Below are 15,396 nucleotides of genomic sequence, written 5' to 3' on the forward strand. Positions count from 1 at the left end.
GTTTTAGCATGACACAGATTCAGTTTCTGAACAGAATTACATGGGCTAGATTCTCTCTTCAGAATATCCTGGGTCCTTACTACACAGAGCATGCTACCTAGAACAGCAGAATTAGAATTTGAATCTGAGAACATGTTAGTAATGAACCCAAAACTACATCCCAGACTGAGTCAATAAGAATCTAATTTTAAAAACAGAATCTAATTTAAAGTTTTCCAAGGTATTCCAATGCATTTTAAAATTGGAGCAGGGAAGATCTAGGCTACGTTAAGAGATCTTCCACCCCACCCCAAAGAGAACCATCAGCACTTCCAAACTCCACATCAGTTTTCATTTTAACAAACTGCAGGCCTGACTGCCCAAGCCAATATCCTAAAAGGGGAGTGGGCAGACTTCAGCTGTGACTAGCCATCAGCTAGTTGCTCTGTACTGTGTAACATCAGATGTCTGACCCAAACAAGAAATAGAATCAGCAGTATCATCCATTTAGATGAATTGGTTTTGGCAAGTGTTTCTTCTCTGAGTAAGAAACAAACAAAAGTGTTCCTTATAAAATATTCCCAGGTAAAGTGGAGCCTCTGTCAGTGTGAAGAACCGGTTAATGCATAGATGTATGTGAACTCTTTATTCTGTGTCAATGCCTGACTCCATGCTTCTATTTTTGGACACTCTACTTGTAACAGCTTAGGTCCTCAGGCTGGCCGGTACAGAAATACCCTCTCCCTAGACCTGACCTTCCCTGACTATGATCCCTTCTCTATCCTTTTCCACTAGACCATCCACAGCACTTCCAAATGTTAAGTTCAACAGTACTTACTTAATCTCTTTTGTTATATTGATGGCCATTCTTTTCTTCATCTGATGGAATTTTTCATATAGAATATACTTGGATTGCTTCCCAAAACCTGAGGTGTCTCATGCAATTTAAATCTAAATATACCTAATTACTACAGTTATTCAGCTTCTTAATATCTGTTCCCATTGGTATATATTTGAAAAGCTGTAAATCATGTTAAAATGCAAGGATTAACTGGACCAGAAGCAAGGAAACATTTAGTAGGAACCTCTGGTCTTTACCATTTTCCATCATCTAACTATATGTTCACTTTCACATCCTTTGGGCAATTTTAATACACACACACACACACACACACAATTTGTTGTATTGGGTTCCACAGCTTGGAAGACAAATATAAGTTCGGCAATAATATCAGTATATTAATTTACAGGAGGCCTATCTTATTCACTGTTTTATTGCTGTGGAGAGTTTTACCAAGACCAAGGCAACTCTTATACAAGGAAGAGTTAATTGGTAACTTGCCAACAGTTTCAGAGGCTTTGTCCATTATCATCACAGTAGGGAGACTGGGAGCTTGGAAGAAAGCAGACAGACACTGGAGCTCTGTCTGAGATCTTTACATTCTGTCTGGTCCTCAGGCAGAAAGGGGAGGAGATGGGAGGGGGGGCACAAAGACATAGAGAGAGAGACAGAGACAGATTGAGAGAGGCAGACAGACAGACGGACAGACAGACTGGGGTTTGTGTGGACTTCTGAAACTTCAAAACCCAACTCCTAGTGACACACTTCCTCCAAGTAGGCCATACCTACTAGTCCTTCTAATTTTCTCAAAGAGTTCCACTCCTTGGTGACTAAGCATTCAAATATTTGAGACTATGGGGCCATTCTAAGAGGAGCTACCAGGAGAAGTACTCAAGGAGTACTTTGAAGTGGGTTTGCTTGGTAGAGAAAGAAGGGTGCATAGGCTAAAGGAACATGCATGTAAGATCCCAGAGGTATTAAATGATAGGACTTATAACTACTAATTTACTAAATCATTATAATTCCCAACAACAACATACAAACATTTCTCCTTATACCCACAGATAAGTAGAGTCTTCACCTTTCATCAAGGAAAGTTCCTTTGCAACAGATGAGAGCCTCTATAGAAAACCACAACCAACCAAAATGAAGAACTGTAGTTTAAACTCCCATACCTAAGTCTAAGGGAACATTGCAAAAAAGGGAGCAGAGGGATAAAAGATTGTAAGAGCCAGAGGATCAGGAAAATTGCTGTAATTTTCTAGTAATATCAGAAGCTATATCCACAAGGGCTCACCAGTGTGATTGCTAAGTTGTGAGCTGGCCAAAAGGCATCAATGAAAATTCCGTGGATGGAGCCCATGAGGTGTCAACCCTACACAAAGAACTACAGGCAATGGGTGAAGGCAGGGATGGGAAAAATGATCCTCCCCAGGGAAGAACACATTGATGAATTGCCCAGTGCCAAATGGTAAGCCCTGAAACATACACAGGTAGCATTACAGAGCCTGAACAGGTTCTATTCCTGTGTGTGTGTGTGTGTGTGTGTGTGTGTGTGTGTGTGTGTATGCGCGTGTGCACGCGCGTGCACATGTGCATGTGTAACTGTACAGATATATAAACATTTTTTTCCCTTTTTCCTCCTGTAGTAGGGAGGAGTCACTTAATGGGCAGAGCCTGGAGAAAGTCTTACAGGACAAATTTTCTTTCAAAAAAGATTAGAAACTATATCTACAAAATTTTACCCAAACCCAGTAGCTTTATAGCCAGGTTTCTGTCAGCCCATCAGGCTCACTACAGACAGGGGTAACAAGAAGTACTCATGGGTATGTCAAGTATCTGCCCCCATCCTTGCCTGGGGCTAAACCGAATGAACCACTTTCTGCCACTGTTGCTACTTCAGAAAGTAAAGGGCTTTCTGCAGTTCCGTGCCTGGAAGCCATAGCAACAATAAGATCTGACCACACTAATGTGTAATCAGAGCATCTGGGCAGCATAGGCATCCCTTGATTGGAAAGTGCACAGAAAAGTCGATGCATGCCATGCTTCTGATGTATCATGCCTTGATATGGATGAGAAGAGAGGCACTGGTTAACCTTTTCTATGCCAGTGTTTGCCATGTAAAAAGCAAAAGTTGGACATTACAGTCACAGTGACCTTCAGGGCCTATTTAGTGGCTGCACTGGATGAGTATTTTCAGTAAGAACAACAGTATGGCTCAAAACAGAGGCTGTGGAACCACATGACTATTGTTAAAACTGCAGCTCGGGCTCTTAATAAGCCTCTGGCTTGACATAAATTACTTTACCTCCCTTGTTCTTGGTTTTCCTATTTGAAAAAAAAATGGAGATGAACACACATTCCTCACAAAATTATAAGAAATCATGTAACACAATGAATAGTATCGGCTCACTAGGCGGCAGAACAATTAGCAAGTCCTGATGACCTAAGTGTGTGTATATGTGTGGGGTATTAACATTGTTCTCAGTATTCTAGCCATACTTAATTCTTCATATTACTGACCCACCCAGAATCCCCCAGGGGACCATTCATGAATCAGTCTGCCCTGCCCTGACCCCATTGTTAAAGAACAAGGCAAGGTCACTACCAAAATGTTCATCCACCCAGCTAAAGTCAGAGTAAGTAGAGCCAGAAACAGTCAGGAGAAGCCAAGGGCAGATGAGAAATAACACTGGGGTATGAAGTTGCATGTTGCCGAAAGTCTTTTGACTTTATCCATTAAAAGTAACCATTGTTTATAGTTAATTTTTTATTAATAGAGAAATTGGCAGTTGATACAGAAGTAAAAATTTTACAGTAAAATGCTTGGTTGCTAAGGACTGAAGGTCACAAGGACATTTATGACTTCTGCAATCGTTGTTCTAAGTAAAGGCCTGGGCGCCAACTGCCAGCCCTGTAAAGCCCAGGCAGGAGTTGGCGTGTGCCCAGGTGTGTATTTGAGTGGCCAAAGCTTGACACAGAGGTTCAGTCACTTTGAAGCCAAAAGAAGCTGTAATAAATTAGCTTAAGGCTCACATGATACTACAATGGCAACAGAATTGAGGATTCCAAGGATAAACTTTGAATGTATTTACTATAAACACTAATTATAAAGCCAGACAGAGTCTTAATGGAAAGAAAACAAATTTCTATTTCTAACAGATGCGTGAGTGTACATAGAGATTACAGTGTTGTTCTTACAAGGGCAAGTTGCAGATAACACACACACACACACACACACACACACACATATTCAGTTATAACCAGTTGTGACCTATTCATGTGTGTACACAATGTTATGACATAGGGTTTATACACCAGATAGATGACTGCTTTTAAAAGTTATAAATCTAATATACTTAAGGAATTTTAATGTGGTATCACTTCACATTGGCAGCTTATTAGTCAACTCTTCCATTCCATCCCATAGTGGAATAAAATTAATTGAAACTCAAGCTATTGTTCAGAAAGATGTAGAGTCAAATAAAACTCAAGATAAGAGCTCCATGACATGCCCTAGTCCTTCCTCGAGGGCCAGACAGACATTACATCTATGCTAATTTTGAAGTCTCTATTGCTATTGTATTTCCACTTCTTTTCTCTGACATATTGGTTCATGGTCTACTTTCATGTCAGCTTGATGAAGTGGAATGATATGAAGCCTGAAGAGAAGGCTCTGGTTAAGGAAGGGAAGTGTATACTTTTAGTGCAACAAACTTTGTTTTGGTGTGTATTTATTTTAGAGAAAGGAAGATGTACCTTCCCTCCATCTGGCTACTGAAGAACTGTCTCTTGAATGACTATCCAAACTTTTTTGGTTTGTAGGCCATCTTTATGGGACGTAGAAACTGCAGAAGGAAGGGAATGGCCAGTGATAAAAGACTATATTTAAGGTTATTTCTTGTTAAAATATTGTAATCCCACTTAACACACCAGCAGGGTAGCTTACTCAGCAACAGTTACTGTGTTAAGAGAATTTGGGATGTAGGTGGTGTTGGTGATGACAACAATGAGGATAGGTGGGAGAAATAATGATGATAGTGAAGATGATCGTTGTGATAGTAGCAATAATGACAGTAATAATGGTGGTGGTCATGATAGTGAGAATAGTGTTAATGGTAATGGTGGTGATGATAGTGATGGTGGGGGTGATGTGGTGATGCTGGTAGTGATGATGGTGATAACGATGGTGGTGGTGGTGTAACGATGGTGATGATGTGGTGATGATGGTGCTGGTGGTGATGATGGTGGTGATGGTGGTGGTGATGATGGTGGTGGTGATGGTGATGTTAATGACAGTGGTGGTGATGGTGATGGTGGTAGTGGTGGTGGTGGTGGTGGTGGTGATGACAATTATAAATAACATAAGGAAGACATTACTGAACCAAGTCAATATAATCAGAAATTAAGTTCAGGTTTTTGAGACCTGACAGGGTTGGGGACGTCCTCCTGAAGATGGTAGGGAAGAGGAATGGGATAAGGAACTTTTGGAGGGCAGACCAGGAGAGGAATAACAACTGGACTGTAAAAATGATTAAAGAGAATAATAAAAAAAATCCTAGAACCCTGTTTTCAAATGAACCCTGTTTTCAAATGATCTAGTCCTGTGGATGAATACAAGCTTCATTTGTTTATTCAGACTAAGTTCTCTGGGAAGTACTGTAAGAGTATGCCAAGTATTTTCTACTAAATTCAAGTTGTATAGTATTTTTGTTTACAATAATCATTGAAGTTTTGGTGTAACAAATTATACATAACTTTTCTCAATGGTAGTATAGCAAAGCCTTAGCTCCTTCCATTTGTTTTGTTGACACAGAATATAAAACATAAACTTTTAGTATTAGAAATCACTTAGCAGTTTATTTTATAAATGCAGATAAAGAGCCAGAAAAATGAATTTTTTTTTGTTTTGCTCATGAACAAAAGTGTTATTAGCCCAGTGTGTAGCCTTGGATGCTAGGATAGTAATCTCAATGAGGTCATTTATTGGTGGAATGACCACAAGTAAAGCTCAATTTTAAGTCTGTTTCCTCATATAGTATAAGATATAATAGATAATAATATATAATATTATATAGTATATACACATACACTTATATGTATATACATGCACACATACATATATATCAATTCATTTACCACTATAATGAAAGATGTTGTACTAGTATTTCATTAATAATAAAATAAATTATTGCCACAAGAAATATATGGAGTAAGGTAGCCGAAGTTCTTAGCACTCACAGCATATAACAAGCAATCATTATCATCTCCATGGTTCTCATCCCAACAGTAAAAGAGTCCTCTGGGCTTAGGCTCTTTATTTCTCTGCCATCTCAAGCAGACTTTCTTTGTATATAGAAATGGGTCAAATACATACATGGTTTCTACCTTTCTGTGATGGTTTGTATATGCTTGGCCCAGGGAGTGGCACTATTAGGAGGTGTGGTCTTGTTGGAGTAGATGTGTCACTGTGGGCATAGGCTTAAGACTCTCATCCTAGATGCCTGGAAGTCTTCCACTAGTAGCCTTCATATAAAGATGTAGAACTCTTAGCTCGGCCTGAACCATGCCTGCCTAGATGCTGAGCTGCTCCTAACTTGATGGTAATGGACTGAACCTCTGAACCTGTAGGCCAGTCCAATTAAATGTTGTCCTTTATAAGACTTGCCTTGGTCATGGTGTCTGTTTATAGCAGTAAAATCCTAACTAAGACAGTCTTCCATGCTATTCCCACAAATCAGACTGGACAAAGGTGTTCACTATTCAACAGTAAACAATCACAATGTGAGGCCTACAGTTTCAATTTTCAGTTGTGTTCGTAACAGTGTGTGTGTGTGTGTGTGTGTGTGTGTGTGTGTGTGTGTGCGTGCATGCATGCACTTTGGGAAAGTTGATGTCATGAGAAATACAGAAGATGGCTATTTGCACCTCCTTTTAGAAGATCTGACTTCTATACTACCTTATGTATGATATTGTGATGAGTTATTTATAGGAAGGACTATCAGGTAAAGTTTTAAGCCCAGAATAATTTAGAATTAAATCAATTAGGACCCCTAATGAGGACATCCTAACCTTCATACATAAGGATAACATGTAATGAGAAAAAAGCAGCCATGGGAATAAAAGATAATGGAGAATATAATGTGGTCTTTTAATAAAATATAAGTCAGACACATTTGTTTTAGCTTCCTTAGAAGTCAGGTTAATGATATCTGAAAGCAGTGATAAATGGTGGTATGTATGGGGAAGAAATAGCAGACAAAGAAGAAAAGAGGTTAAATTATGTGGATTATCCACTGTGAAATTCACAAATGAACTTGGGGAGCTTTTCAAAGTGCAGTTCCTGCATCACACTCCCCAAGTGCCTTGACTTACTGTGGAGGCAAATCTTACAAAACCCACTGTAAATATTATAGGTCAAAAGTCATATGCCACACTTGGTGGGAGCTTGGTTAACTGACTAGAGAATAAAGAACACTGAAGATTCCTAAGTGCTAGGAAGGCCACAAGATCCACCCGCACCACAGGGCAGATGAATAATCTGGGGTGTAGATGGGATACTCCAGTGGCTATATCCCTAGGTATCTGGCCTGTGGCATCCTTATAGATATTGAAGTAAGAGCTTGTAATGGCAGGTACAGGTCTGGGAATCATAACACACGATCACAATAAAGGCCATGAACTGAAAAAGCTTTAACCCTAACTACTGTTCAGATCAAGAAGGAAAAGAGAGGACCAGAGAGACAGCTGAGTGATTAAGAGCACTTGCTGTTCTTGCAGAGGACCCATTGGTTCCTTGCACCCATATTGGATGATTCATGGTCTACTGTAATCTGTTCTGATATCCATACCTGTGGGTAACAGCATGCAAGTAGCATACATAAACTCATGCAGCCTCTCACACATACACATAAATGAAAGTAAATAAATCTTTTTTTAAACATAAAGTCAATATATAAATAAAATTAAATATAAATAATTTATATTTATATGTACAATATCATCAAAAATACTTAAGAATAAATTTAACAAGAGATAAAAGTCTTATGTACAGTAAACCACAAAATGTTAATAAAAGAAGACACCCAAAACTGAGAGAGAGAGAGAGAGAGAGAGAAAGAAACTCAGAGAAAAATGGCCATTGTTGAATCAGGTGGAGAGAAGAAAGCTGGGAACAGAAATTGAAAAGAGACAGGGAGGAAGAAGAAAAACTGGGGCAGGAGGTCAATAAAGTTAAAAAGGAAGGGCTTTAGGATGCAGGGTGTGGCTATCATGCCCTAATAATGCTGAACATGTCTGACCATTTGAAGTGTTTAATGTTTTTTCATTTGTTGTTTTATTTTTATTTTTAATTTAATTAATTTATTTTTGCCTTTCTGTTTTATTTTGCTTTGCTTTTTGTAGAACTAATGTAATGTAGTTCAGGCTGCCCTTGAACTTGTTATGTACCTAAGGATGGCTTTGAACTCCTAATCATCTGGCCTATACCTCTTAAGTGCTGGGAATTTGAGGGCTGTGGTACTATCAATGGCTTTTGTCTCTGTCTTTGAGGTGTCACTGCCTGGGTCTGGTGCTTGAGTCTTTCTTTATTATTAACCTAGAGTGTAGCATAGAGCAGGCAGAACGGGGCAAAATACAACAGGGAGCTCAGAAGCTAGTTAGAACTCAGGCTTAATTTCTCTTGCAACAACAAAATTTCCTTCTTTCAAAAAGGAAGGGACAGCCAAGCATGCTAGCAAACACCCATTAACCCAGCACTGAGGAGACTGAGACAGGAGAATTGCTCTGAATTCAATACTAACTAGCCTAGACTACAAAGTAAGACCCAGTTTTAAAAACCCAAAATCAATCAATCAATTAATCAATCAATCAATAAGAAGCAGCACCTAGCATAGTATATGGTTTGAGCTTTATAACTTACAGAATACTTTCAGTTCATTGTCCAACTTCCAAAACCCAAACAATTCCATAGAAATGATTATTCCTCTTCCCGTTGTGAATATTGTGAATATAAAACTTAAGGCATGTGGATATACTGGATTGTCTATTACCACGCAAATCAGTTGCAAACCCGAACCCTGAAGCAGCTGTGCTTCCTCCTAACATACACACACACACACACACACACACACACACACACACACACACACACACTGCTTCATACAACTACAAAGCACCCTGTGCTTATTTTCTTGTGATTGCCTTCCTTGCCTATTTTTCTGTTTCTTCTCTATTGAAGTGTGTGTCCTAAGAAGAAGGGCCCCATCTATCCGGCTTTGGGCTTTTTCCACACACGTAAAACAAGATGGGCATAGTTCACTGGGTAAAAATAAGTAGCAAGTGAAAACGATTTACACTCAATTCGCCTACTTCTGATTACCGATCCTTCGACTGCTATATAAACAGGTGAAAACAAACATTTCATCGGTTTACGCAGCAGGGTAAATAATTTAATCTCAACTGAGCACGGTGCTTGCAAATGTAAATGTTTAAGACCCAATTGATGGTGACATTCTGATGCAATCGTCCAGATTCCCAGCCAGAAGAACTGCATCCACAAATGGCTCTCAAGTGCCCCATCCCATCCCAGAGACAGGCATGTAGGGCAGAAACAGACAACCCAGAATCCCCTGTGCAAGCCTGGTTTTCCCAGCCTAAAGCTTAGCTATGAGCTCAGAGAACTGGTTGTCACCTCTCCACTCATAACTCTCCCATGCTCAAATGTTCTGTTCTTTTTCCTTCACCCCACATGTCAGTCATCTCTTCCCCCTTAGCTCTTCCCCAAGTAGGGTGCCCCGCTGCCACTCCCACCACTCCGTTTGCTGTACAAAGTTCATGGAAGAAAGGCAGAAGGACAAGAATAGCCATGGTGATGGCTAAAGATGTTGCGTTCTGCTTTAAAAGAGCTCAAGTCACGTTTAACTTATCCAAGAAGCTCCTTCATCAGCTCTCTCATTTTTGAGTCAGGAAAACTGAGGCAGAGAAAGAAACCTTCTACACATTCACTATGTATGTAATAAGCACACTGGGGCTCAGCCAGGCACAACTCCATAAGCCTCAGATTTGAATTATAGTAATGAGATTCTGTTGACATTGAGCTGGACTCAGATGATCTAAACACTCTATTTAGGAGGCTCCTCATTAAGGAAAATGACAATCAAATCAGTATGCCATCCACCCACCCACCACTTACATAAGACTATGTACCTCTCATGGGAGACAATGACTTTATAGGAACCACCTGAACTCCTGTCTGTCATGAACAGAAAGTCAGTCTGTGGAGGTATAGAGAAGTTATAAAGAAACACGCACACAGTAAGCCAAGGGGTTCCCAGAAAGACATGATCTACAACTTGTCTATGAGGGAACAGGTTCACCGTACGAGGCAAGGAAACCATGGGACCGAATACAGGAACACTCACTTCTTGCCTTGACTTCCTGAAGTCTCCTTCACATAGTAGCCTGGTTTGCATTCATATTTGCAGATGGTGCCCACATCATGGTTGCCTTCCAGGAAATGTGGCAGGAGCAGATTGGCGTTGGGAATAACTGGAGGCGCTTCACATTCCAACTTGCAGTAGACTTCAGGGAGAGACCAGAGTCCATCTTCAAGACATGTCAGCCATGGGTTCAGTCCTGACTCCAGAAAAGAGAATTACATGGTGCTCAGAACAGCGAGCTCGTGAATACAGCACAAGGAACCAAAAACTATGCCTATACTGGCTCTCTTTAAGTCCCCTTATTCTTTGTTGAGTAGTGTCTCTAAAATCTCCCACCTATGTGGATCCTTTAAGTACTTACTCTACAGTTCTCAATGAGGTCTCACACACCATAGAATCACATAAAGATTTCCTAGACTCTGTGGAAGAAGAGCTACTAATAACATGATTGCCTCCCTTCCCATATACAAGTGGCAAATATATAGCAATATTAGTAATGTGGGTGGCATTAAAGTAATCACCGTTTGTATTTTAATGGTGATTGTATATGAGGCACTATTCTAAGTGTTCTACGTAGATGTGATGGTTTGTATATGCTTGTTCCAGGGAGTGGTACTATTAGGAGATGTGGTCTTGTTGGAGTAGGTGTATCACTGTGGGTATAGGCTTCAAAACCCTTGTCCTAGCTGCCTAGAAGCCACTATTGTGCCAGCAGCCTTCAGAGGAAGATGAAGAACTCTCAGCAACTTCTGCACTGTGCTTGCCTAGGTACTGCCTTGATGATAATGGACTGAACCTCTGAACCTGTAAGCCAGCCTTAATTAAATGTTATCTTTGTAAGAGTAACCTTGATCATGCTGTCTGTTCACAGCATAAAACCCTAAGACAGTGGGTGAACATATATAAATCCCAAACAGCAAACAACCCTTTCCGGTTCTCTCCTATGAGACAGATAAGGAAATGGGATTTCCTCTTCCTTCCAAAAGCAGAGTCTGAGACTGAGATAGGTAGTTTGAATATAGAGTTCTGAACTTCAATACCACACCATATGATTCTCTATAATTTGGTTTATTCCTATACAAACCAGGGCTGCTGGCATTAGGATCACTAGCCTGCCAACCTACTACAGCACATCTCAGAGTTAGACTGAGGAATCTGCATGTGCCATGGCTCATTGTGTGACACACGGAAGGCTGAGAAGTGTAGCTGAAGAGCGAGGTGTGGTGGTCAGTTAGAGCCTGGTCCAGCACCTTTCCATCTCAAGTACACACACAGGCAGGGATACATTGTGTAACTGTGTTCTCCTTATCTACAAACTGAAACAAAGCACACCTAATGCAGAAAGTCTCTGGGTATTAAAAGTTAATAACATGAACCTCAGTTGTTAATATCAGGACAATTATGCTGCTTGCTTTTATTCTGAGAATGTATAGAAACAAAGAATGAAGACTAAGTTTCATTCATTATTAATGACTCCCTAATGCCGGGCATCTCTATACATGATCAGGAACAAAGACTGGTGATATCTGAGGAGATTTTGTAATGGTAGAAGAGAGATCAGAGAACAGCAAGTTTGAAGTACATATGGGTAAAGAAAAAAGTTCAAAGGTACCCACCCCACCCTAAGAGTGAGGGATGATGGGAGCTCACATTTGGTTCCCAGGTTGGCCAGACAGTACCTTGGAGCTTAGCTGGTGGGATGCACGAGATGGAACATTGTTTCAGAAAGTCTGTACCCTCCAAGCAGGAGAAGTTTGCATAATTCACCAAGGAGGAGTCTGGGACACCACAGTCAAGACGCTTGCAGTTCACAATCTTGTCCCAGTGGCCAGAGGAACAAGTAAGGAGAATCTCTTTCTAGAAACAGAGAAATTACTTATGTCAAAGTCACATATAATGGCTATTGGAATCATTTACTGACTTTGAAAGAGTCCTGGGGGTCATTTGCCCCTTTGCCCCTTCCTGTGACTCACTGGCTTGGCCCAGCTTCAGAGGGACACCCTTAGAAGGAACCTGTTTGTACTAGGAATTCTAAGGCACTGTTCTCCCAAGCCATGTCTCAGTTTGTCCTTTCCTTGTTCTGACTCAACTATTTTCAAACTCTGTCCTACCTGGTCTGGGCCCAGAATCTCAAGCCTCCTATTGGTGCTTGAATATCTGCTTTGGGACCTGGGGACAGACTGGAAAGGACAAGAGATAAGGATCCCATTCTCCCTGTCTCTACTGAAGTGATGGCTACTGATCGATTTATCCCATGACTATTCTTCTCTTGTTCTGCTCTTCTACCGCATGGGATCTGTGCTCCATGGAGCCAACCTTCCAGACTTAAGAGGGATAACAGACCCCTATCACATTGGGCTATTGCACATTGCTAGGCACTTCCTTATACCCTGCCAAAATCTTTTAAAGAACTCTGTTTATAAACAGTCAAATTACTTACTTTGGAGCAAGGTGCCATGAATTCAACACTAGACTGGGTTAGAGATGTTGAGATCCTCTCAAAAGTCCAAAGCAAAATAAATAAGACATAGCACAAAGCATAGCATATATATTGAATTACATAACTGATAAAATACTTTCAGTACATTGTCTAACTTTCCCACTCAAAACAATCCTTTCCATTGGGGATGCAAACACTAAGACACATGGCTGTTGACTACCTTGCTTACTACCATGCAAATAAGTTACATTCCATCTATTTCTTATGGACACTCTTATTAATAAAAATACTGATAACACTACTAAGAGTAATTACTTCTGTCTAGAATAGTAAAAGGTATCTAAGAGAGTTAATACACATAAGGCACTGCTATCTATGGGATACGGAGTGAGTCTGGCCATGTTCCCAAACTTGTCATTTCAGTGGGCAGGCCTACAGCTCACTGACAACACATAAATGAGAAGACATATATGGAGTACCCCAAAGGACCTGGTCCTCCACTAAACATGATGTCTTCCAGGGGCTAAATGTCTATGACAGAACAAAATCACTGAAACTGTGGCTAAGAAAACAATAGGAAAAAGGCAAGAAGGCAAATAGAGAGTTGGCAGATAGTAACATATTTTAGTCTAGTCTAAAATAATCTTTACAGCATTCTATAAAGATTAGAGATGGCAACATAAAGAATACAAATTAGAAATAAGAGAAGTCAAAAAACATTCTAGAAGAAAGCAATAGTCCTAAAAACATCAAAACCTATGATATGGTATTGTATGAGAATGGAGGGCAGCACAGAAGGATGCTGTAAGAAGAACTTCCACCCTCAGGCAGAAGGAAATGGACTCAGGCGCTGGACTTGAAAGATCATCAGGACTTTTGTGCAGCTCAGGGGAGGTGGGAGAAGAAGGCATCTGGCCAGGTATGAAATGAGCAGGCACTTAGTGACTGTGAAAGTCATGGCTTATTTGGGGGAAAAACAAGTATCTGGCAGTGGGGCTAAAGATCAAAGATGGACAGAAGAGTTTCTGTGGTCAAACTGCAGTCATCCCATCAGGAGACCACACTAGTACCCCAGCCAAGGGTCCAATGACTGCTGAAGCACCTCTCACCTCTGACGCTACATGTTGGCTCAGTGTTTTCCTTTGCTTCCCAGTGTGTCCCTGTTGCCAACCAGAAGGAGTCAAGTCAAAGCCACACACATTTTTCTATTTAGCTTCAGTTCTCATGTCAACAGAAAGCAAATATCCCCACTGTCTTGTGATCATGAGCCGGGATTGTACAATTTCCTGCATGAGGCCAGTGTCAGGTGACAGTGACTGGTCAGCTGGAGGGCGCCATTGCTTCCTTCATCATGAGTTTGACAAGTGTGAGCTCCCATCTTTCTTCCAACCAGGTTCCTCTCATACTTAGCACAGTGGGGAGGCCTGGTTCAAACTGCAGCAGACCTCTAATCATTAAAAGACTGTCTAAACTCCATGCGTGATGTCTGACCTTTGCTTGTGACTTTTTTGAGGGTATTTCCTATTTTTTTTTTACATGTTCAACTTTAATGCATGACAAATACAGCCTTTCTTCTCTGATCTTAATATACCATACACATGTATTTAATCCGTAACTTGTTGAATTATTTCTACTTTGTTTTCAGCATGATGTACCTTTGCCTTGGTTAAGACCAAGTGATAGAAGACCTTTCTAGATCAAGAATTTGCTGCCTCAAGCTTCATTAAAACTGTTTTTCGACTAGGTGATTTCACTATCTTTAAATTCTGACTAAATCTAAGCAAGTGAAATCCCTCTAAGGGTTCACAAACTGTTAAGAAATCAATTGGCACAAAACTGAAACATTTCCATTTCTCAAGCCATGACCAGCAATGGTGTGCCTATTCTCCTCCCATGACCAGCAATGGTGTGCCTGGTCTCCTCCCATGACCATGAATATTTCAGGCTTTTTCCTCAAGCATAATTGCAGTTTACCTAGCATATACATCCACTGTCTCATAATGTGACCCTGCTTTCCAAAGGTTTGTTTGTGTTGGAACTCCCCCCCCCCCGTGAGTATTTCAGCTTTCTCAAGGCGAGATGGGAAACCAAGCCTTTAATTAGGCTTAATTGTTCTTAATATAAGAATCTTACTAAAGAGGGCACCAATGCCCATCATTCTACTAGAAGCTTTTAAAGAATGTTCATCAACCACTGTAATAACACAAGTTCAATATGTCTCTTTGGAATATGTACAAATGTAAAAACAATATAAAAAGATTATTTTCTTTTGTTTGTTCTTACTATTATACACCGGAAAGATAATGGAGACAAACATTTTGCCTAGCTCTGCCTCTCGAATCATGTGCTTTGCTAGTGTATTTTGCTACACTGGGCCACCCCCAAATCCTGAAAATGGTGTAGTTGAAATTCGGGTTGAGATATGTAAAAATGGAGAAAACTTATTACCATGATACAACCCCTGCCTCAGTTATGGCTTTAATGTTTTGGGGTACGATTTGGTTACATTTCTCCAATAATCTTGAAAGTAGGTTAGGAGAGCACAAGGCTTACAATGAACCTCAGGGAAGCTGACAGTAATCTAATTTGCTGTGACTTATGACCAAGTCTACCTTGAGACATTCACATCTATAAAAAAAGACATGTTGAGGGTACCTTGAATAAGAACTCATATCTACTGCCCATACAGTGAGTGA

The 15,396-nt window shown here is 40.4% G+C and overlaps 1 protein-coding gene across 1 annotated transcript in view; it reads right to left on the reverse strand.

Moving 5' to 3' along the window:
* The window catches only part of Pappa2 (pappalysin 2), a 235,288-nt gene that overhangs the window by 60,555 nt on the left and 159,337 nt on the right, over nucleotides 1-15,396 (reverse strand). The window contains exons 15-16 of the mRNA XM_021175322.2: nucleotides 11,940-12,117; nucleotides 10,243-10,456 (exon numbers count right to left, since the gene is read on the reverse strand). Coding sequence (XP_021030981.1) covers nucleotides 10,243-10,456; nucleotides 11,940-12,117 — 392 coding nt within the window. The remainder of the gene's footprint in view (nucleotides 1-10,242; nucleotides 10,457-11,939; nucleotides 12,118-15,396) is intronic.

This window comes from Mus caroli, chromosome 1, assembly GCF_900094665.2.
Source record: "Mus caroli chromosome 1, CAROLI_EIJ_v1.1, whole genome shotgun sequence".
Lineage (NCBI taxonomy): Eukaryota > Metazoa > Chordata > Mammalia > Rodentia > Muridae > Mus > Mus caroli.